The sequence below is a fragment of the Oryctolagus cuniculus genome, chromosome 10 (assembly GCF_051225735.1).
Source record: "Oryctolagus cuniculus isolate XC-2025 breed Fujian yellow rabbit chromosome 10, ASM5122573v1, whole genome shotgun sequence".
In the NCBI taxonomy this organism is placed as follows: Eukaryota; Metazoa; Chordata; class Mammalia; order Lagomorpha; family Leporidae; genus Oryctolagus; species Oryctolagus cuniculus.
Window position 1 is genome coordinate 42,469,944 of NC_142876.1, and position 20,740 is coordinate 42,490,683.

At 43.3% G+C, this 20,740-nt stretch overlaps 2 protein-coding genes across 35 annotated transcripts in view; one reads left to right on the forward strand and one right to left on the reverse strand.

The window, feature by feature from the left end:
• Window positions 1-20,740, forward strand: part of LOC138842975 (zinc finger and SCAN domain-containing protein 30) — a 140,390-nt gene that overhangs the window by 13,732 nt on the left and 105,918 nt on the right. For 12 of the 34 annotated variants that reach the window (XR_011379354.2, XR_011379353.2, XR_016214571.1 and 9 more), the window contains 4 exons: window positions 71-621; window positions 866-1,001; window positions 8,971-9,657; window positions 11,521-11,602. Coding sequence is in view for 19 of the 34 variants with exons in the window: in XM_070050287.2 (XP_069906388.2) it covers window positions 214-621; window positions 866-1,001; window positions 8,971-9,887 (1,461 nt within the window). In the remaining 15 variants the exon portion in view is untranslated. Of the gene's footprint in view, window positions 1-70; window positions 622-836; window positions 1,002-3,092; window positions 3,197-8,970; window positions 11,988-18,917; window positions 19,515-20,740 lie in introns of those variants that run through there. The other 22 variants (XM_070050295.2, XM_070050293.2, XM_070050292.2 and 19 more) reach the window with 11 other exon arrangements.
• ZNF397 (zinc finger protein 397) lies at window positions 13,079-20,650 on the reverse strand. The gene is made up of 4 exons (XM_008261203.5): window positions 20,583-20,650; window positions 18,940-19,429; window positions 18,573-18,714; window positions 13,079-16,614 (listed from the first exon to the last, which is right to left on the reverse strand). Exons 2-4 carry the CDS (start codon window positions 19,351-19,353, stop codon window positions 15,566-15,568), a joined length of 1,605 nt encoding a protein of 534 aa, XP_008259425.3. The 5' UTR covers window positions 19,354-19,429; window positions 20,583-20,650; the 3' UTR covers window positions 13,079-15,565.

Here is a 20,740-nt window from a genome sequence, read left to right on the forward strand (position 1 = left end):
GAAAATGCCCTGAATCATCTGTAAATGTGCATGTGGTCGCTTTTCTTTATACTGCTGTGCTTCTCGACAGCTGGTCCTCCAAAATCTGTAACCTGAGCACTGTGCACCTGAGGCACTCTGAAGAGTTGGAATTGTGAAGGAATCCTCGAGACACCAACCTCCATCTCCTGCCTGCCTCATCTGGGCAACCTTTCCAGACGGTCTCTGCCCAGAATGTCGGGAGAGGCCACACAGGTGGCCTGCCATGCTCCCAAAGAACAAGAAGGACTTAGGGTTGTGAAGGTTGAAGAAGAGAAGTATGTTTGGGAGCAAGACTTTGACGTTCAGGAAAATGCCTGGAGCCAGGAGACCTTCCGTCAGCGGTTCAGGCGGTTTGGTTACTCTGACTCCGCAGGGCCCCGGGAGGCTCTGAGCAGGCTCCGGGAGCTGTGCTGTCAGTGGCTGAGGCCGGAGGTGCACTCCAAGGAGCAGATCCTGGAGCTGCTGGTGCTGGAGCAGTTCCTGGCCATCCTGCCTGAGGAGCTGCAGGCCTGGGTGCGAGCGCATCAGCCAGCCAGTGGAGAGGAGGCCGTGACTGTGCTGGAGGAGCTGGAGAAAGAACTTGACGAGCCAAGGCAGCAGGTGAGAAGTCGGTGTGTTTGTCGATGTTGTGAGTATCATTGACTTGGCTCACGGAGTATTGTGCACGTTCTGCCTTTGGTGTTACCATTTTATTCACTCACTGAATTCAACTAGGGCTTTTAATCCTGCTGTTTTCTCTCTAGTCATTTAATGAATTTTTGATTGCTCCTGTCCTACCGTGTTACTCTAGGGGTTTTCCTCTTGTGTATCCTCAGAATCATAGCTGGTACTTGATTACTCTTAGGACACAGCTTGTGGCCAGGAAATCTGGAAGGAGATGACAGCCGTGGGAGCAGTGAAGTCTCTGAGTAGCCCGCGGCAGGCCTCGGACCACCAGGGCAGGAGGGAGCCTCAGGAGCCTCAGGCTTTCCGACTGAAAGGTGAGGAGGCCAGCTAGCTGGGCTTGAGGGTGGAGCTGAGCGCTGTGTCTGTGCCATGTGGCCAAGCGCTGTGGAAAGGTCTCCTTGCCTAGGATATTCTTCCTCTTGTTCTACCTAGAATTTGAAATTCCAATGTCATTTCTAACTTTGGGTTAAGAATTAAGATATTTAGAATTCTTTGCTAATATCCATAATTTTCAAAGGCCAGTATTCTCCTTCTTAATGTTTTGATTCCCATTAGGCATAGCAGCCCCTAAGATGGAGGAGACTATTACATCAGTACTAACAGCCAAAGAACTAACTTGAACAGGGAAAGTTTAATGTTAACAATTATGAACTATGATACAGAATTTACCACTGAATGATATATCAAAAAGCCAAACCAATATTTTACAGTTACAGGGAGTCTCTAGAGGGGAGGGCAAACACCCAAGGAAGGAACACAAGATCTGCACATCTTCCTCTCCCTGGCCAGGGCTGACGTCTAGATCTTGTTGGAGAGGGCACAGGCATGGCCCACTGATTGGAGATCCAGAAAGAGTGTGCCGGGGCTTTCTTCCTCCAGAGCCCCTCCAGCCTCTTCTGATAAAACTCGCACTATGCCAGTTGACAAGAGAGAGGTATTCCAGTATCACCTACGGTAGGGAGGAAATAAATTGATAGATGTCTCAGATGTCAAGGATTAGAACTGAAAGGACTTTGATTATATTCTTGTCAAAATCATCTCTGTAGGGCTGGCGCTGTTACAGTGGGTTAAGCCACCTTCTGCAGTGCCAGCATCACATATGGGCACCGATTCATATCCCTAGCTGCCCCATTTCTGATCCAGCTCCCTGCTAATGTGCCTGGGAAAGCAGCAGAAGATGGCCCAAGTTCTTGGGCCCTTGCACCCACGTGGGAGAGCTGGAAGAAGCTCCTGGCTTCAGCTTGGCCTAGCCCTGGCCATTGTGGCCATTTGGGGAGTGAACCAGTAGATGGAAGATCTGTCTTTCCTCTCTCTCTGTAACACTGACTTTCAAATAAAGAATAAATAAATTAGGCTGGCGCCGTGGCTCACTAGGCTAATCCTCTGCCTGCAGCGCCGGCACTCCGGGTTCTAGTCCTGGTCAGGACACCGGGTCTGTCCCAGTTGCTCCTCTTCTAGACCAGTGCTTGGGCCCTGCACCCACATGGGAGACCAGGAGGAAGCACTTGGCTCCTGGCTTTAGATAGGCGCAATGCGCTGGTTGTAGCGGCCATTTGGGGGGTGAACCAATGAAAGGAAGACCTTTCTCTCTGTCTCTCTCTCTCACTGTCCACTCTGCCTGTCAAAAAAAAAAAAAAAAATCATCCCCATAGGCAGCAGATGCATCAGGCTTATTAACTTGCCCTCATTAAAACTTTGTTTCATCTAACTACCCCTCTGATTGTATCTTCACCAAGTAAGCCTATTAACTTCTCATGAAGCTTAGCTATAATAATAAAATGTGTTAGTTCAGTCTGATCTGTGTAATGGTTACATTACTCATTAGTTCTCAGTCTGGTTTTATTGCTCAGTTTCATGAGCTTGGTTAATGAGAACATACCTCAAGAATTAAATCTATTCATTGTATGATGATAGAATTAGGTGTATGAAGATACAAATGCAAGGGCCAGACCTTGAACCCTGGTGATTTTCCAAAGAAATCCATACCATTCATCTCCTGAGGTCTCTTGGGAAACTCTGACAGTCTTCCCACATGTGTCATACCCCAAACTTAACCTCTTAAATAGCTTCTGTACCAAGTGTGAGCTACATTAAAAAATGCATTTCATAAAATCATCTCAAATTTACCTTGAAGTAGGTAAATTTCTAAATCACTTAGGATAAAGGACTATATTTTTAAGACCTCAAGGGACAGAGATGCTACTGTAATTTTTTAATGATTTATTTATTTATTTGAAGGACAGAGTTATATATAGAGAGAGATCTTCCATCTGCTGGTTTGCTCTCCAAATGACCACAACAGCCAGGGCTAGACCAGGCAAAGCCAGGAACCTAGAACTCAATCCAGGGCTCCCAAATGGGTGACAGGGATCCAAATACATGACCCATCACCTATTGCCTTCCAGGGTGTGCATTAGCAGGAAGCTGGACCCAGAGGGGGAGCCAGGACTTGAACCCAGGCACTCTGATAAGGAATGTGGATATCCCAAGTGTCATTTTAATTGCTGTGGTAAATATTTGTTTGCCCTTCTACTGTAATTTCTTAAATGCTTCTTGGGCTTTTTCTCGTCACTACTTGTTATGGATTGAGTTGTGCCCCCAGCAAATTCATATGTTGAAGCCCTAACTCCAAGTACCTTAGAAATTTCTTTTCTTTCTTTCTTTCTTTCTTTCTTTCTTTCTTTCTTTCTTTCTTTCTTTCTTTCTTTCTTTCTTTCTTTCTTTCTTTTTTTTTTTTTGATATATGACCTTTAAACAGGTTAAAATGAACTTGTTAGGATAGGTCTTATTGCTGTATGATAAATGTTCTTATGAGAGATTAGTGCACAAACAACACAGACCAAGGGATGGCCATATGGACACAATAAGAAGGTGGCTATTTGTTACCAAGGAGAGAGAGAGATCGTCCACTCCCGTCCCAGGAGTTATAAACAACACTAGAAGGGAGCCATACTGGAAGTACAGAGTAAATAGGACTTGGACCAGCACTCTGATATGGGATGTTGGTGTCATGAGTGGCAGCTTAATGTGGCACAATGCTGCCCCTAAATTATCCTTTGACCTTATTTTTTTATTTTATTTTATTTTTTTTGACAGGCAGAGTGGACAGTGAGAGAGACAGAGAGAAAGGTCTTCCTTTTGCCGTTGGTTCACCCTCCAATGGCCGCCACCGCTGGCGTGCTGTGGCCGGCGCACCGCGCTGATCTGAAGGCAGGAGCCAGGTGCTTCTCCTGGTCTCCCATGGGGTGCAGGGCCCAAGTACTTGGGCCATCCTCCACTGCCTTCCTGGGCCACAGCAGAGAGCTGGCCTGGAAGAGGGGCAACCAGGAAAGAATCCGGTGTCCCTACCGGGACTAGAACCAGGTGTGCCGGCACCACTAGGTGGAGGATTAGCCTGTTGAGCCATGGCGCCGCCTTTGACCTTATTTTAACTAAGCCTCTTTCTGCCTCTATTTCTGGCTATATTCCATTTCTCTTATCATATTTCCTTGGACATATTTTAATCCCTCCATGTTCATTTGAAGTTCAGAGATACAAAAAAAAATTAAACAATGAAGATCTGACTAATTTTTTTTTATTTTTATTATTTTTATTTATTTTTTTTTATTTTTTGACAGGCAGAGTGGACAGTGAGAGAGAGAGACAGAGAGAAAGGTCTTCCTTTGCCGTTGGTTCACCCTCCAATGGCCGCCGCGGCCAGCGTGCTGTGGCCGGCGCACCGCGCTGATCTGATGGCAGGAGCCAGGAGCCAGGTGCTTTTCCTGGTCTCCCATGGGGTGCAGGGCCCAAGCACCTGGGCCATCCTCCACTGCACTCCCTGGCCACAGCAGAGGGCTGGCCTGGAAGAGGGGCAACCGGGACAGAATCCGGCGCCCCAACCGGGACTAGAACCCGGGGTGCCGGCGCCGCTAGGCGGAGGATTAGCCTAGTGAGCCGCGGCGCCGGCCAAGATCTGACTAATTTTAAATATAAGGCAAACTCACTTCCCAATTTTTATTTGTCATCTGTTTTATCTTTTTATTACTTCACAATGGCATTTTACTATTGATTCAGTCACCTTATTAGTAACAATGATTCCATCTTTCCTTGGCCTTAGCTTTCATCCTCAATTTATGTGGCCCATAAGCTTAAGGTATTTTTTTAAAAAAATTATTTATTTATTTGAAAAGCAGAGTTACAGAGAGAGAGAGAGAGAAGGAAGACACAGAGATCTTCCACTCCCTGATTACTCCCCAAATGTCCATGACAGTTGGGTCTGGGCCAAGCAGAAGCCAGGAGCCTAGAACTTCATCCAGGTCTCCCATGTGGATGGCAGGGGCCCAAGTTCTTAGGCCATCTTCCACTGATTTCCCAGGCACATTAGCAAGGAGCTGGATTGGAAGTGGAGAAGCCAGGACTGGAACTGGTGTTCATATGGGATGCTGTTATCACAGGCAGCAGTTTAACCTGCTGTGCCACAACACTGGCCCTGAGTGTTTTTTTTTTTTTTTAATTAATTAAAAAAATGTTTTTTTCAATTTATTAATTTATTTATTTGAGAAGTAGAGTTACAGATGGGAGAGACAGTGAGAAAGGTCTAGTTCACTCTCCAAATGGTCTCAACGGCCGGAGCTGGGCTGATTTGAAGCCAGGAGCCAGGAGCTTCTTCTGGGTCTTCCATGCAGGTGCAGGGGCCAGAGCACTTGGGCCATCTTTCCACTGCTTTCCCAGGCTATAATCAGGGAGCTGAATCAGAAGAGGAGCAGCCAGTGCTTGAACCAGTGCCCATATGGGATGCCAGTGCTGCAGGTAGAGGCTTAGCCTACTGTGCCACAGTGCCAACCCCGAGTGTATGGTGTTGAGTGGCCTTGACTGGGTTCTCAATAAGTCTCCTTATGCTGGTGTCTTTTTAGTCCTGAGGGTCTCAGTCACTCCCACCTGAAGAATTAATGTGAATCATTTCACGTCCTTCACCTGGATCATAGGGTTTAAACCACTGCCGTGATCCACCTTGATATGATCTGAGAATCACCATACTACTTTTACAACCTTGGGTCATGATTTTCCTGTAGTTTCTTCACTAATGTGTGTTTTGCTACAAGAACCCAAGATAGAGCTTTGGTTGCAGTGACTGTGGGTGTGCTGTTCAGGAAGAGACTGTAATGGAGGGAGTGTAGGGTTAGGAGAAAAGAGCAAGCAGTGATGTGCTCTCAGAGCACAGCTGCACTGCAGAGTTGTCCCTTGAGTCAGGAGTGGGGCAGTGAAGGCCAAAGCAACTTCCTGGGCCAGGTGACTTCCATCAGCCAGGACAGTTCTCCAGGGAAGGGGGCAGCTGTGGGTTGTTACAAGTTCAGGCTGCTATAACAAAATGCCATAAACTGGGTAACTTATAAACAACAGAAATTTATTTCTTGCCGTTCTAGAGACTAGAAAATCCCAGATCAGGGTACTGGCAGACTAGGTATTTGATGAGGGCCTGCTATTTTTTTTTTTAAACATGGTATCTTTTCACTGTGTCTTTACATGGTGGAAAGGCCGAACAAGTGCCTTTGGCCTGTTTCATTAGGGCACTAATCTTGTTCACGAGAGCTGTGCCCTCATGACCTAATCACCTCTTGGTACCATCACCTTGGGAGTTAGGGTTTCAATATATGACTTTTGGAAGGACATGAACAAGCAGACCATAGGAGCAGCTGGCACACGTTAGCAATTGAAGGAAAGAGGCTCAATATTTGTAAAGTAAAACTAGGTAAGCAGTGGGGCATCTACTATATAGCCTTAAGGCTAAAAATGTATTTGGTAACATGTAATTAAAGGACACATCCCTGGTTAAAATAATTTTAGATCAAATAGGTCACTGAATAGGTAGGAATAGCAGAGGGTGTGTTACAGAGGTCTTCTAAAAGAAATTAATAGCTACTTCTCCAAAGAGCCTCTTATAATCTATACCCTCTGTCGTCCAGATTTTGGGCTTGATAGTGAATTAGTTTCTGTTTTGGTAAGATATTAATTGGATTATGTTCTTTGGGTTTTCTCTAACCAATATCGCTGAATACTCCAATGATTTTTTTTTGTACTTTTAATCTTATTTTCCTTCTTAGGAATGACTCATATTTTTTTTAGTATAACAATAAATATATAGTTAAAAAAATTGGAATACATATTTGGCCTCATGGTAAAGATGTTGGTTAAGGTGCTGTGTCCCATATTGGAGTACCTGGATGTGATACCCACCTCTGGCTCCTGGCTCCAGCTTCCTACTAATGCAGATCCTGGGAGGCAGCAGAGATGACTTAAATAGTTGGGTTCCTGCCTTTCATGTGAGAGATCTAGATTGAGTTCCTAGCTCCAGGTTTTGGCCACAGTCCTGGCCATTGCTGGCATTTGAGGAGTGAATTGGGATGGGAGTCTCTCTGTCTCTATCTCTCTCTCTGTCTCCCAAATAGAATAAAATAAAATAAAATAAAATAAAATAAATTTTTAAATCTTGTTATTTTTCCTATCTATACATCTAAAGTTAAAATTTTCCTCTGGTCTCATCATTTAACTTTTTCCCCTACACAATTATATCACCACTTTAGACCCTTTGTCATGTTGGCTCTATGTCGTATTTTGAGAAAAATTTTCCTTAGTTTGTCACATCTCTGACTTTAACCAATTTAGTACTTATTTTTCTGCCTCTATCATATGCTAGTATACTTTTTCACAAATGTTTTCTTTTGAACAAGCAGAGTGTTACATTATTTAAATTTCTGTCTAAATCCAAGGACAGCATGAACTTTACTGTTCAGCCCTAATCTAAGAGGTGATGGTGTCCATCTATCATTTCTGGTAAGGAATGGGGCAATGGGAAGCCAGACAGCTCTCTGCTTTCATTAGATATTCACTATGACAATTTTCCCTGTGTTTGAAATACCAGGAGGAAGTATTTATTTATATATAAAAACATGGCCTTTCCAAAGCCAGAATTTTTTTAAAGATTAATTTTTTAAATTAAAAAACAGTTACAGAGAGGCAGAGACACAGAGTGTTCCAACCACTAGTTCACTCCCCAGATGGCCACAACTGTTGGAGCTGAGCCCATCTGAAGCTAGGAGCCAGGAGCTTCTTCCGGGTCTCTCATGTAGGTGCAGGGGCCCAAGGACTTGGGCTATCCTCTGCTATATCCCAGGTGCATTAGCTGGGAGCTGGATCAGAAGTGGAGCAGCTGGAACTTGAACCAGCGTCCATGCTGGCTGCTGGCACTGCAGGCCGGGGCTTTAACTTGCTGTACCACAGTGCCAGCCCCCCAACCCCCTGCAAAACCAAATTAAAATTATTAAAAAGTTATTTTCTAAATTTAATTGCAACTAACATAGGGAAAAGACATCAAGCTTTGATATTAAGTGTCTTTGAATCCTGTCTCCATCAATGATCAATTCTATGGCTTTACATAGCTGCTCTGAGCCTCAGTTTCCTGATCTCTAAAATCCATATAAATGTAGAGAATTTTGTGGGGGGGTTGAGGGTAACCTAATAGTTTTTTAGATGCTCCCCTCTCAATTAATTGACCTTTCATCAGCCATCTCAGTAGGCTCCTTTTAGGAGTTACTAGGAATCTAGAAACGAGAGGGACATTGTGTGAGAGCAGGAGGTCTGGCTCTGGGGAGTCACATCTGCCAGTTGTTTCCATGCACCTTCTTTGACCAAAAGCATGAAAGACTCCTGCCTGACCCGAGTGAGTCAGGTACCCACTATACTCTTCTCATGCTCTGTGGGGATATCTTAATTGCATATGGTTATTTGATCCATTTGGAACCTGCCAGAATTTGCAGTTACCTTAATTCTTTCTAGTTTCTGTCCTCCTGCCTCTGTCCAGTACTACCCCCTAAAGCAACTTGCTAATCATCTGGTCTTGTACTTTGCTAGGAGCACCACTCATTCAAGACTGGTAGACATCTTTACTCTGATCAGTGTGTTACCTCATTCCTTTCCCTCATTACCTTAAAGTACATCTTCTCTAGCTTCCTGTTTTCTCCCAGATACTCCTATTTATCACCATTCCCTATCTAATGTCCTTCTTGATCACCATTCCTCCTCCCCAGTAATGATTCTCATTCTTTGTTTATTTGACTCCTGGGGTGGGTGGGGTGGGGTGTCACCTCCTACTTCTCTGAGTTCCTCTATGATGGGAAATTAATTTAAGAATATTTCTATTAATAGGTAAGTTCCTATTTCATTTGGTTTATTTTCTTTTTCTGCTTTAAGAATTTCCTTTCTTCTAATCTGAGTAAATGGCACTTGCATTCCTATTCACATTTTTAGATGATGAGATGGTGGCTGCCAAAGTGTTGAGAGCACAGCAAGAAACTGTCGAGTGTGTAGCATCAACGGCTGTGACATCCTTAGGACGACTTCCCGGGGCACCTCCTTCAGGACAGATCATGGCAGCAGCTTTGGACAGCTCCGACAATCAAGGAGATGCTGCAAGGAACAAGATGAATCCATGCTCCTCCCAGGAAAGACAGTTCAGCCTGGCAGCTTTTCACCAGGAAATCCCCACGGAACAGAGTATCCTTGATTGTAATGAAAGTGAAGGAAGTCTCAGTCTGAGCTCAAATATTATACGACAGAGAATTCACACTGGGGAAAAGCTCTATGCATGCCTTGACTGTGGGAAAGCCTTTTGCCAGAGCTCAAAGCTGATTAGACATCAGCGAATTCATACTGGAGAGAGACCTTATGCATGTAAAGAATGTGGCAAAGCCTTCAGTTTGAGCTCAGATCTTGTTAGACATCAAAGAATTCATAGTGGTGAAAAACCCTATGAATGTTGTGAATGTGGAAGAGCGTTCAGGGGCAGCTCGGAGCTCATTAGGCATCGGAGAATTCACACTGGAGAGAAACCTTATGAATGTGGTGAATGTGGAAAAGCTTTCAGCCGGAGCTCAGCCCTTATTCAGCATAAGAAGATTCACACTGGAGATAAAGGCTATGAATGTTTTGAATGTGGTAAGGCTTTTGGTAGGAGCTCTATCCTTATTGAACACCAACGAATTCACACTGGAGAAAAACCTTATGAATGTAATGAATGTGGAAAATCCTTCAATCAGAGCTCAGCCCTTACTCAGCACCAGAGAATCCACACCGGGGAGAAGCCTTATGAATGCAGTGAATGTAGGAAAACATTTAGGCACAGGTCAGGCCTTATGCAGCATCAGAGGACACACACCAGGGTGTAAGTCTGTGGGTAAGAGTTGTAGCATTGTGAAATGCAGAGTTCTGGTGAGGGTGAGACTTCACAGAAGATAAAATTTTCCTGAGAGCAGGATTTTTGTCTTTCTAGCCCAGTTCAGTACTGTAAAAGGAGACATACAAAAGGATACTTATTGTGATAGTTGAATGGAAGAAAAAACTTTAAGATTTACTTTATTTGAAAGGCAGAGTGACAGAGGGAGAGACAGAGGGAGGGAGAATACGAGAGCTTTTTTACACTGGTTTACTCCCCAAAAGGCTGGGCCAGGCTGAAGCCAGGAGCCTGGAACTCTATCCTGGTCTCCCGTGAGCGGCAGGGGCCATCTTCCACTGCCTTCCAAGTGTGTGAACAGGGAGCTGGATTGGAAGTAGAGCAGCTGGGACTTGGACTGGTGCTCTGATGTGGGATGTTAGTGTCACAAGTGGCAGCTTAACCTGCTGTACTGTAACACTGGCCTCAAATGGAGGAAAATGTCTACCCAGGTCTTGCATAAAAGAATTGTAGGTATTTCCTAGAAATGTTCAACCTGTTTCTGGATAAGAACTCTTATCACTGTCCCCTCTACCCAATTCCCAACCCAAACCTAACTTCCATCGAGCACCTTCATAGTAAGTCCAGGATTGGGGCAGAGATCCCGAGAGAGCTCTCTGTAATAGGAGCCCTGCCAGCTACGGACATTGGATAGAGTTATGCAGCCATCTAAAATGTTGAATTGTCAGGTTGTGAAATGTTGAATTCTGCCTCACAGCAGCTTAATATATGTGGCAACTTAATAATACAAGGGGTGGTGATTCATTGTGCTTGCTTGAGCTACCTACCTACTGAGATTAACTCAGGTCTTTCTATTTATTGAGCACCTGATATGTGTGAGCCATTTGACAGACACAGTAACTGCTGTCCCAAAGTTAAGGGCTAATGGGAGATACATATCCACTAAACAGGTAATTACAGTAAAGTGTGATATGTGGTTTTTGGGTAGGATAAATTCTGTTGAAGTACAGGGCAGGGGTACCTAATCTGGTCTATCAGTCACTAAAGACTTCCTGGGTGTGATGACATCTCACTTGATAACTAAAAGGTGGAAGTTAGCCAGCTAAAGAGCAGGGGAGAAGAGGCAGGGATTATAGCACACACAACAGCATGGAGGTGAGAGAGGATCTGGAGACATCTCTTCATCCGGACTCCTCTCCAGCAGGAATCAGTTATTAGATGCTGGCTCAGAGGCCAGGACTTGTGTTGGCTTCTCTTCCTACTTACAAGCACTGAATTGGGTACCTTATCCCAGACCCTGAGTGACCTATAAAATCTTGAGATACTCCGAATTCATATGGAGAAAGACAGTTCAAGTGTATACCAAGAAAAAAAAAATACATGTTGGAGGATAGAGGGGCAGTGGGGACTGGAGTGTTTGTGTCCCATGGTCCTGTGGCCCAGGAAATGGGAAGCTTACAGAAACAGTGACAAGGAGGTATGCCTTCCAGGCCCCACCATTCCCCATTCATGGCCCCTCACTTTCCCAGGCTTGAGACCCTAAGCAACTTCAGGGAAATAAATACTGGTTGGGTTACCCCCTCAGATTCCTCAAAACTCTACTTTTCTCCTAATTTTTATTTTGGCAGTTTTAATTAACCCACAATTGCTGACGACAATTAATACCTATGAAAAAGTATCATTTCTGAAGACTTGGTGATCATACCTATTGTGAGTAAATGGGGAAGTGAAATGGGGAGGGAAAGTCTTTGTGTCCAAAGGGTGTATAGTTCTTGCTGGGTGAGATCAATCAGATCAATCACCTTTTGTCCTATAGGTGACAGATTAATGTTTTACATATCATTTTTCTCCTGATTGTGAATTAACTGTAAATGTTGATAATGCATAAAGTATAAATCACCTACAATTCCATTACCAGTAGAAATGTTAGTATTTTAGAGTACTTTATTAGTGTTCCTTTTTTCCCCCAACTCTAAAATTTTTGGTAAAATTCTTTAGTCAGTAATTTTTGGTAACTAGTTTTAACATTTATACTTTAACCGCTTAGTAGTAGAATGTAATACAAGATTTACTGTAATAAAATTTGAGTTTTAAAGTTTTTCTTTAAAATTATTCACTCAAGAACAGGGAATATAACAAAGATAAGTGAGGGGTGGGAAAGGGACTGTGGGAAGAAGTCAAGGAATTGATGTTCAGTTTCTATTCCCTGGGCCAGAAAGTGTCAGGAAACTGACAGCCAGTCTCTAGGGCTGTAAGTCACTGAGCAAAGTCACAAAATCATGGTGGCCTCTGGGGTTGAGTTGTGGAAAAACCATGGGAATGTGCAACACAGGGCCCATATCCCCTGGAATTGGGACTCTGCCCTGCTTTCAGTAGTGGTGGTGGGGGTGGGGGTGGGGGTGAGGGTCATATGTACGTTTGGAAACCTCAGCACTAACTGCTGAAAAGGAGCAAAGGCTCCTCTCCCTTAGTTGGTTCTTAATAGAAATGTGAGCTTGGCAAGACCATCATCAGATTTGCTTTAAATTTCCAATCCTGTTAGTGGTAGCTGCAGGCCATGGAAATGAGGAGAGGCACTTTGCCTAAAATGCACATTATCTTTTTAAATCTGCGTTAAGATCTGGTTAAGGTAGATAGTGTTACCCTTTGGAATGGTGCTATACCCAGAGAAACAAGACAGCCCTGAGCAGAAGGGAAAGGCACAGATTATTTTTCTCCCAGGTAAGGGTAGTAAAGAAAAAAACAATTTCCTCGACATACACCTTGTATCAGCTCTGATGGGAACTGATCATTTACTTCAGCTCCTTTAAAGTGAAGTCTGGAAGTGACTTGCTTACAGCTGCAGAATTCATGGAAAAGAACTAAGTCATAAGTCATGACTTCAAAGTTATTGCCATTCTAAACCATAAGCCTACAGAACAACTTCTCTTTGCTCAGGGATTTGTAATTTATAGGCAACCTTTTCTGTATCATGTGTGCAATCACAATTAAGTTAGCTAATGACTTGAGACCTGGGAGGCACAGGGATGGTAAACAGGTGCTTTGCCTAGTATTTTCTCAGCTATCCTGGACTTTCACTCACTTTTTCCTCTGAGTGTTTTATAAATATAGCAGAAAAATTTGGTAAATACTGAAAAGCACAAGAAATTGCCTGTAACTTCACACCAAGATAACCAATATAGCGCCTTGAGATAATAATTTCCAGTATTTTTAATGTATAAGTATATAATTTACATGTGATATTATACAGTGTTTTAATGTATTTAGCAATATACCATGACTACTTCATTTGATATTAATTAACATCAGTTTTAACAGCTTTTAAGACTGTACATTCATGATGGTTTCTGAAGTATACATTTCTAGGTAGATTTCAAAGTCAAAAGGCAATGCTTAAGGCTTCTGGTATTGACTGCCAGAGATCATACTGATTCCCATAATCACCAGCAGCACTGAGTTCCTATTTCCCTGAATCTTTAATGGTTTTATACAGAAAAGTACCACCAGCTCACTCAAGTCTTGCTTTAACATGAGGTTTAGCTACCTCACTGTCTACTGGTACTTAACCTTTTATGACTTGCTATTTAAATACTAGATTTTCTATTTCTCACAGGGAGACAGTGTAGAGAAATGGCTCTACAGGAAGGTTCTAGATTCCTATTGCCTGGGTTCAAAGCCTGACCTCACTGTCGCTTATTAGCTATATGATCTTTAGCCTTCATGTCCTTATTTGCAAAATATGGGCTTGACTGAGAAGGAATACCTACAACAAAGCCCAATCCAGCACCTATTACATTTCTCACTGATATATGTAAGTGCTCTGTATGGATATTTCTCTTGTGCAATATATCAATTCCTAACGTCCTACCTTTTTCAGTTTAGGTCATTCTTTGTGGACAAGAAAGAAAATAAGCTCTTACCATGTATTGTCACATGTACCATCTTTCCCAAATGATTTCACCTTCTTTTTTCAGTCTCCTCCAAAACTTGGGCATTTAGCCCTCCTGCTTTGCAAAGGTTAGCACATGCCTACCTATGCATGCCCCAATATGAGCATTACTTTTCTTTGCTACTTTTAACCCTCATGGAAATTCCTTTTCTATGCACAAGATTCTAGATTTTTATTTATTTATTTATTTTTTGGTAAGGTGTGTTATTCCTCTAACCTATTAGGTCTTTTGAATGACATCTTTCTGGGTAACTTGTAAAACTCCATTGCGTACCACATACCAGCCTACTGTTCTTCCTGGGTCCCTCAGAAGAGGGGAAGTCTTGATGACCATGACTGTTACTTTCTATCATTTCCCTTTGGCATTGTCTTTCATAAAGTTTGCAGATGACATTGTGAAATACAGCTAACAAAGGCAAAACTAAACATGTGCAAGGTGCCTGGACAGAAGTCACAGACCCAGCAACTGACACGTATTTTCTTGAGCACCTGAACCCAAAGGAGTGTATCAGGAACAGTGAGGATACAGCCCCTGAAAATAAATGCTATGGGAGCTGCTGACTCAGATCCTTGGGGACTCAGAGGAATTTAATAGCTCTGTACTGTCATTTCTGGGAGACAGATAACAATCTATCAGACTAGACTCTTCAAGTCTAGGCTGGGCTCCCTCCCACCACTACAGGCATGCAAGCTCTAGCTTAGCTTATGTGCTGGAGAATGAAACCACGTATTAGCCCCTTCCCTTTGGTCACATGGATCAAAACAAAGCTCCCCAATGTCCTGTGGTCTAAGCGCTGTAGGATCTGTCTATAAATAGATTTCTCCATGGGTTATTTTGCTATAGGCACTAATTAAGACTCTGGCTACACCTGTGCTCTTAGAACCATGAGGCCACTTCAAAAGACACTGAATAGAAACATTCTATACTTTCTTCCTGCTGTTTGTTGCTTTCTTTACTGGGATTATTGTTCCTGGGCATAGCTCTCTGGCTCCTATTCATATTTCAGGTAATTTCCCCATTTCCTTTTCTGAGGATGAGTTGGGGGACTGCTTATAGTCACACAGCTGTGACCAGACCACAGTGTCACTACCTGATCTATGCTTTGCCTATTAACTATAGAAATTATGTCCTATTTTGCACTGCGTCCCTTGTTCCACCAAAGCAGGTACTAACTAAATAACTTGGATAAATTTATATCCTTTCTTCTCACGCCTATCTTATTTCTGACCTGCCCTGGACATAAGCCATTGGTGAGACCATTTCCCAAACTTTCTTGCTGTCTTCATACTATTCTTAATTGGGCCGGTCAAATTTTTTAAAATTTTGAGACAAAAAGCCCTTCATGCCGTCTACACCAGTCCTCAAACCTGGCACACTGGCAGTCAGATGTAGTGACACTGCCTGGGTTGCTATACACTTTTCATGACATTCTCACAGAACATGAGGTTTCAATGTTACATTCCCACTTTTTGTACTTCCTGAGTACTCCCACTGGTAAGAACAAAGCTGGAAGGAATTATTCTCTGGCTTTCTGATTAGTCGCAGGAAAAGCTTTCAAGGGACAACTGGTACTAGCATTGGGAAACGCCGCGCAAAGCTGTTAGACTGACTCCAGACCTAGTACTTTACAGCCTTTAGAGAGTCTTAATCCAAAGTAAACCCTTTTGATTAACAATGATAAAAATCTGAATGGAGTATTTACAATATTCACTCTATTTGTGAGTTACTTTACAGTGTGGACTCTCTGATGGCGCAGCAGGACTGATCTGTGCCTGAAAGCCTTTCCACATTCATTACATATGTAAGCTTCGTCTCCAGAATGGGTTCTCTGATGCTGGCCCAGGGCTGAGCTCCTTTTGAAGGTTTTGCCACATTCATTACATTGATAGGGTTCCTCTCCACTATGAATTCTCTGATGTCTGATGAGGTTTGAGCTCAAACTGAAGGCTTTTCCACATTCATGGCATTCATAGGGCTTCTCTCCACTATGTATTCTCTGATGGGTAATCAGCTCTGAGCTCTGCCTGAAAGCTTTCCCACACTCATTACATTCATAGGGTCTCTCACCTGTATGAATGCGCTGATGTCTAATTAGCTTTGAGCTCTGGCTAAATGTTTTCCCACACTCGTTACACTCATAGGGTTTCTCGCCAGTGTGAATTCTTTGATGTATAATGAGATATGAACTTTGACTGAATGCTTTGCCACACTCATTACACTTACAAGCTTTCTCACCAGTATGAATTTTCCGATGTCTAATGAGGGCTGAGCTCTGATTGAAGGCTTTCCCACACTCACTACATTCATAGGCTTTCTCACCACTATGAATTCTCTGGTGAATAATGAGATATGACCTCAAACTAAAGGCCTTCCCACACTGGTTACATTTATAAGGTTTTTCTCCAGTATGGATTCTCTGATGTTGTGTTAGAGAGGAATGCTGCTTGAAGCTGTGCCCACATACATCACATCTGTGAGGTCTCTCTTCTATAGGAACTTTCTGACATGTCATGGAGTTTGTACTTAGAATCACACATCTTTGAGGGTCATCATGATAGTCTCTCTTCCCTGGAGATTTGTGTGTGAAGAACATTTGACTAAAACTGCTTCCTTGGGAAGGGAGTCTTCTTAACTTTTCTCCTAACGCACTTTCATGCTGCCACTCTAAACTGCTTTCCTGCTCACTAATTCCTTCAAATGAAGGTTCCAGAGGAAGTCCCTGTGGTTTTCCTCCTGAAACGTCCTCTTCTCTTGCTGCCACGTTCTCACAATCTGAAATGATAAACAGCAAAAAAAGAGACTTTACATTTCTTCAGTTACTCTGGGTACTCTATATATAGATTAGAGAACATACACACCTCTACCTACAAAATGTCACTGTCCACATGTATCTTTTCTTTAACTGGTCAAAACAGTCTTCCCTCTTTTCTAATGCTAAAGCCTAGATCTACACTTTGGGCTTTCACTCTTGTTGCTTGAGACTTCAGTTGATCAATTAACCACTAATTCTTTCCCATTCTTTTTCAACCTCTTTCTGGACTGACTTTGTTCATCAGCATTTCAAAAAGCTTAAGTCTTTCTTACTTTTTAAATCAAGCTCTGTCTACTCATCTCCTTCAAGCAACCTTGCTCATTCCATTCACAGTAAAATTTCTTGAAGGGGCTGTCTGTGTTTATCTCCATTTTACAACATGGTTTCTGCCTTACCCCTAAACCTTACCACTACCACTTCAACTTCTCATCAGGGTCATCAACTTCACAGCTGCATAACGCAGTAGGTACTTTCTAGATCTTAGTTGGCCTTTCTGTAACATGGAAGCCACACCTTCTTTTGGGAGCCAGGTTCTTCCAGTCCTATTATTAGCCTAATTTCTGTGGTTGTTCCTTAGGTCCTAGGGTTAGTCACTCAACATTAGTGCTTCTCCAAATTCTGTTCTGGGCTTTCACGTATTCCCATTCTGCAAACTTTTTGCACCACTGGGCTTCAATTACTACTTATATTGTAAGCTAATGTCTCCCCAGATCGTCAATTCTATCAAGCTCTAGACTACTCTCATTTTCAATTGCTAACTGGGCATATTATTTGTGAGTATTTCACAAGCACCAAAATGGCCCATCAGATGTGCATGTGTTTTTCTTCCCTATGTTTTACCATTTACAGGAATAGCCATTAATAAGCAGGTTGCTCAAGACTGGAACTTGAGTATAATCCTCAACTCTCCCTCGCACACCACCTCACACCCTATCTTTAACAGTTACCAAAGTCTGCAGTGCAATTTAAACACTAAGCAGGGGTCAGCTTTGATCTACCCATAACATGTATTCACTTTGTCCACCTAGATCACAACAGTCCCTAAAAGTGCTCTACACCTGACTTCCCTAAACACTAAGCAGGGGTCAGCTTTGATCTACCCATAACATGTATTCACTTTGTCCACCCAGATCACAACAGTCCCTAAAAGTGCTCTACACCTGACTTCCCCAAATCTATTTGCTACTCTGTAGCTAAGTTCTAAGCCACAAACCCAATCATGTCACTCCCTTGTCCAAAGCTCTTCAACTGTACCCCACTGTACAAACCCATTAGCATGACATACAGCTTAGGTCCCATTTTCTACTCTAATTCATTCTGTATCATCCCTTTCCTCTCAATTCTCTGCACAAGCCAAACTGAACTACCTACAGTTTCCAGAGTGGGTTGCATTCTCTCACCTTCAAGACTTTGTGGCCTTTGCCTAGGTGGCTGATACTCCCACTCACAGTTTTGACTCTTAGCTTCTAAGTTTCTTCATCTAGGAAGCATTCCTTCAACCTTTAAGATTCAGTTAGGTGCTGTTGTATGTCCTGCCATAGTATCCAATGTTTACTTTCATTGAAAAATTTACTACAGCATAATGCATTGTTTTTTGGCCTGTCCACCACCCACCAAGATTTGAAAGCTCCTCAAAGACAGAGACCAAGTGCCTACAATAGTACCAGGGATGTCTTAATAGGCTACAGTTATAAAATGACAGACTAAGTAAATGGATGACAGGTAAAATGACGCAAGGAGGGCTAAGTGCCCTTCATGAGAAATGCTGAATACAAAGATGCTAACGTGGGCACCTCTGGTTTAGAAACAGCAAAGGTAATGTTCACATGTGTCAAGTTTGTAAAATGCAAGTAATTCTGCATCCTCAAAACCAGAGACCTAACTGACAGGAGTTCCCAGATAAGTTTCTGTTCCTCACCACTCTTAGGGGAAAGGCAAGGTTTCCAGGATTTCAGCTGTTTCTTTAAAGGCTGGAGTTGAATGTTTGTTGGTTCCTGGGATGCTCCAAGGTATGTCAAATCCTTCCATGGCACTGCTGGTCCATGTGGACTTGCTGAGACCTGAAATTAGTAAAATACAATTAGGTCTGTGAGAAAACCCCTAAGGAAAGTGCTTAGTAAAATTCTCAAATGGGTCAATGAGGGCATCTCCAGGGATAAAGGAGACAGGCATGGCCCTGTATGGTTATGGTTTGGTGGAGACATACAAAATTTTATCCTACTATTCTACCACATGGTCCAGGTTTAAACTCCTTTCCCCACAGCCCGTCATTTCTCTGTTCCTACCTGCTGTCCTGGATCATCAAACTCCCTCTCCAAATCCTCCAAAAGGGTCACGGCTTCCTCGCTGCTTTTTGGATTATGTTGCTCAACCCAGATCTGCAGCTCTTCAGGCAGGATGCTCAGGAACTGCTCCAGCACCAGTAGTTCCAGGATCTGCTCCTTGGAGTGCACCTCTGGCATCAGCCACTGATGGCAGAGCTCCTGGAGTCTGGCCAGAGCCTCCCGGGGCCCAGGGGACTCGTGGTAGCAAAATTTTCTGAATTGTTGGCGAAACAACTCTTGGCAAGACTGAATACTCCCATTTGGTTTAAATTTCTGACTCCAAGAGAGGCCATCTTCTACTTTCACTAATATTAGTCCTTGTTCCTGAGGATCCTGAGGTATCTGGGTTGAAACTGCTCTGGATTCCACAGCCATCTGGACTGGAACAACTCAGCAGACAGCTCTGTAAAACTGGGTTCTATGCTTCAGAGTTTGAGTAATTTCTTCTTTCCTGAGGATATATAAGCACTGTTAACTTATGGCAGGGGAAAAAAATCTAAAAATTTGTGATAATAAAGGTCAGTCACTTCAGAAACATACTGAAGGGAGCAAGTTTGAGATTATATAACTAAAACCACCACCAAACGATAAAGCCAAAAACCGATTCACATCCTTCAGTGTCTCCCATTATGTAGAGTTCCTACTACTAAGAAAAAATGACTTTAGAAGCCAGAGAATGAAGTATTAAAATGAATCAGATAGTGAGGAAACGATGTACTTTTCAGTACTCTTTGAATCCTGTTACATCAAAGAGGTGGGGCATCACTTCTTGCCTGGCCTTAAAAAGTATGTAACATTAAAATACAGGCTTGAGACTCAGACCTCCAAAATAACAGTATCTAGGAAAATTTAATAATGCTGACTTAAAATGTAGTTTTAACTACCTTCTATCTTAGCAGGTAATGCTTTCACTAAAGGTAGTAATAAAACTATAAAATCACATGAATTGATTTAAATAAACATATTAGGGAATATTGCCATTTGATCACATTTGGTATTCATTGAAGTTCTTCAACAATGAGGCACTTAAAACAGGCTGTCCGAACTGCGCGTTAGGTTAAAACGGTTTTTGCTCCTTAATGAGCCTATAGAGGAATTAAGAAGTATCTGAAAATTTTTTCCATAGACACCAAAGAAGTAAAAAGATCTACCACATTTCCAGAAAGCTTAAACTATACTGGGAGCTAACTATTTTAAAAACAAAGACTGGTCATGGACATTATACTTTTTACATTCTGATTTGGGGTTGGGAGACAACTCAGGAGTGTCGCCCTTGAGTTAGGACAGCTCGGGAACACTGAATCCGAAGACTACGGGTAACTTCAGGGATTAATTAGAATACCTAGGCTGCCCGTCTGTGGCCAGCCCTTCTATTTTTATGTCCCCGCTTAAACCAGAGAGTCTGCAAAGACGCGGGGTGAGGGCAAACTGCGCTTTCCGCTGGGACAGCAGGGGCTTCAGTGCCGGCCTCTGCGTCCCCAACAACGTTCCTAGGCGCCGCCGGGCCAGGGGCCGCGACCCGGGGACGAGCAACCTGAAGAGCGGGGTTCTTCCAGCCCCTGGCCACCCCGTCCTCCCTCCGCCTCAGGGCCCGCGTCCCTCACCGCAAAGCCCGGGAGCGGTCACGGCACAAGCCGCCAACCCGGAACGCTGAGCCACAAAGACCGGAAGTGCGCGTCCGGGGCCTTCCGCTCGCACGGCCCCCGCTCGCCCCGCCCATTGCTCACAGGCAGCCAATCAGCGCTTCGGTTTTACTCATCCC

Coding starts and splice junctions, on each gene's coding strand:
- ZNF397 (XM_008261203.5), bottom strand. CDS start 19,353: ATGGCTGTGGAATCCAGAGCAGTTTCAACCCAGATACCTCAGGATCCT. Junction 18,715..18,939: donor TTGATGATCCAGGACAGCAG/GTAGGAACAGAG, acceptor TACTAATTTCAG/GTCTCAGCAAGTCCACATGG. Junction 16,615..18,572: donor TTGCCTTTCCCCTAAGAGTG/GTGAGGAACAGA, acceptor TTATCATTTCAG/ATTGTGAGAACGTGGCAGCA.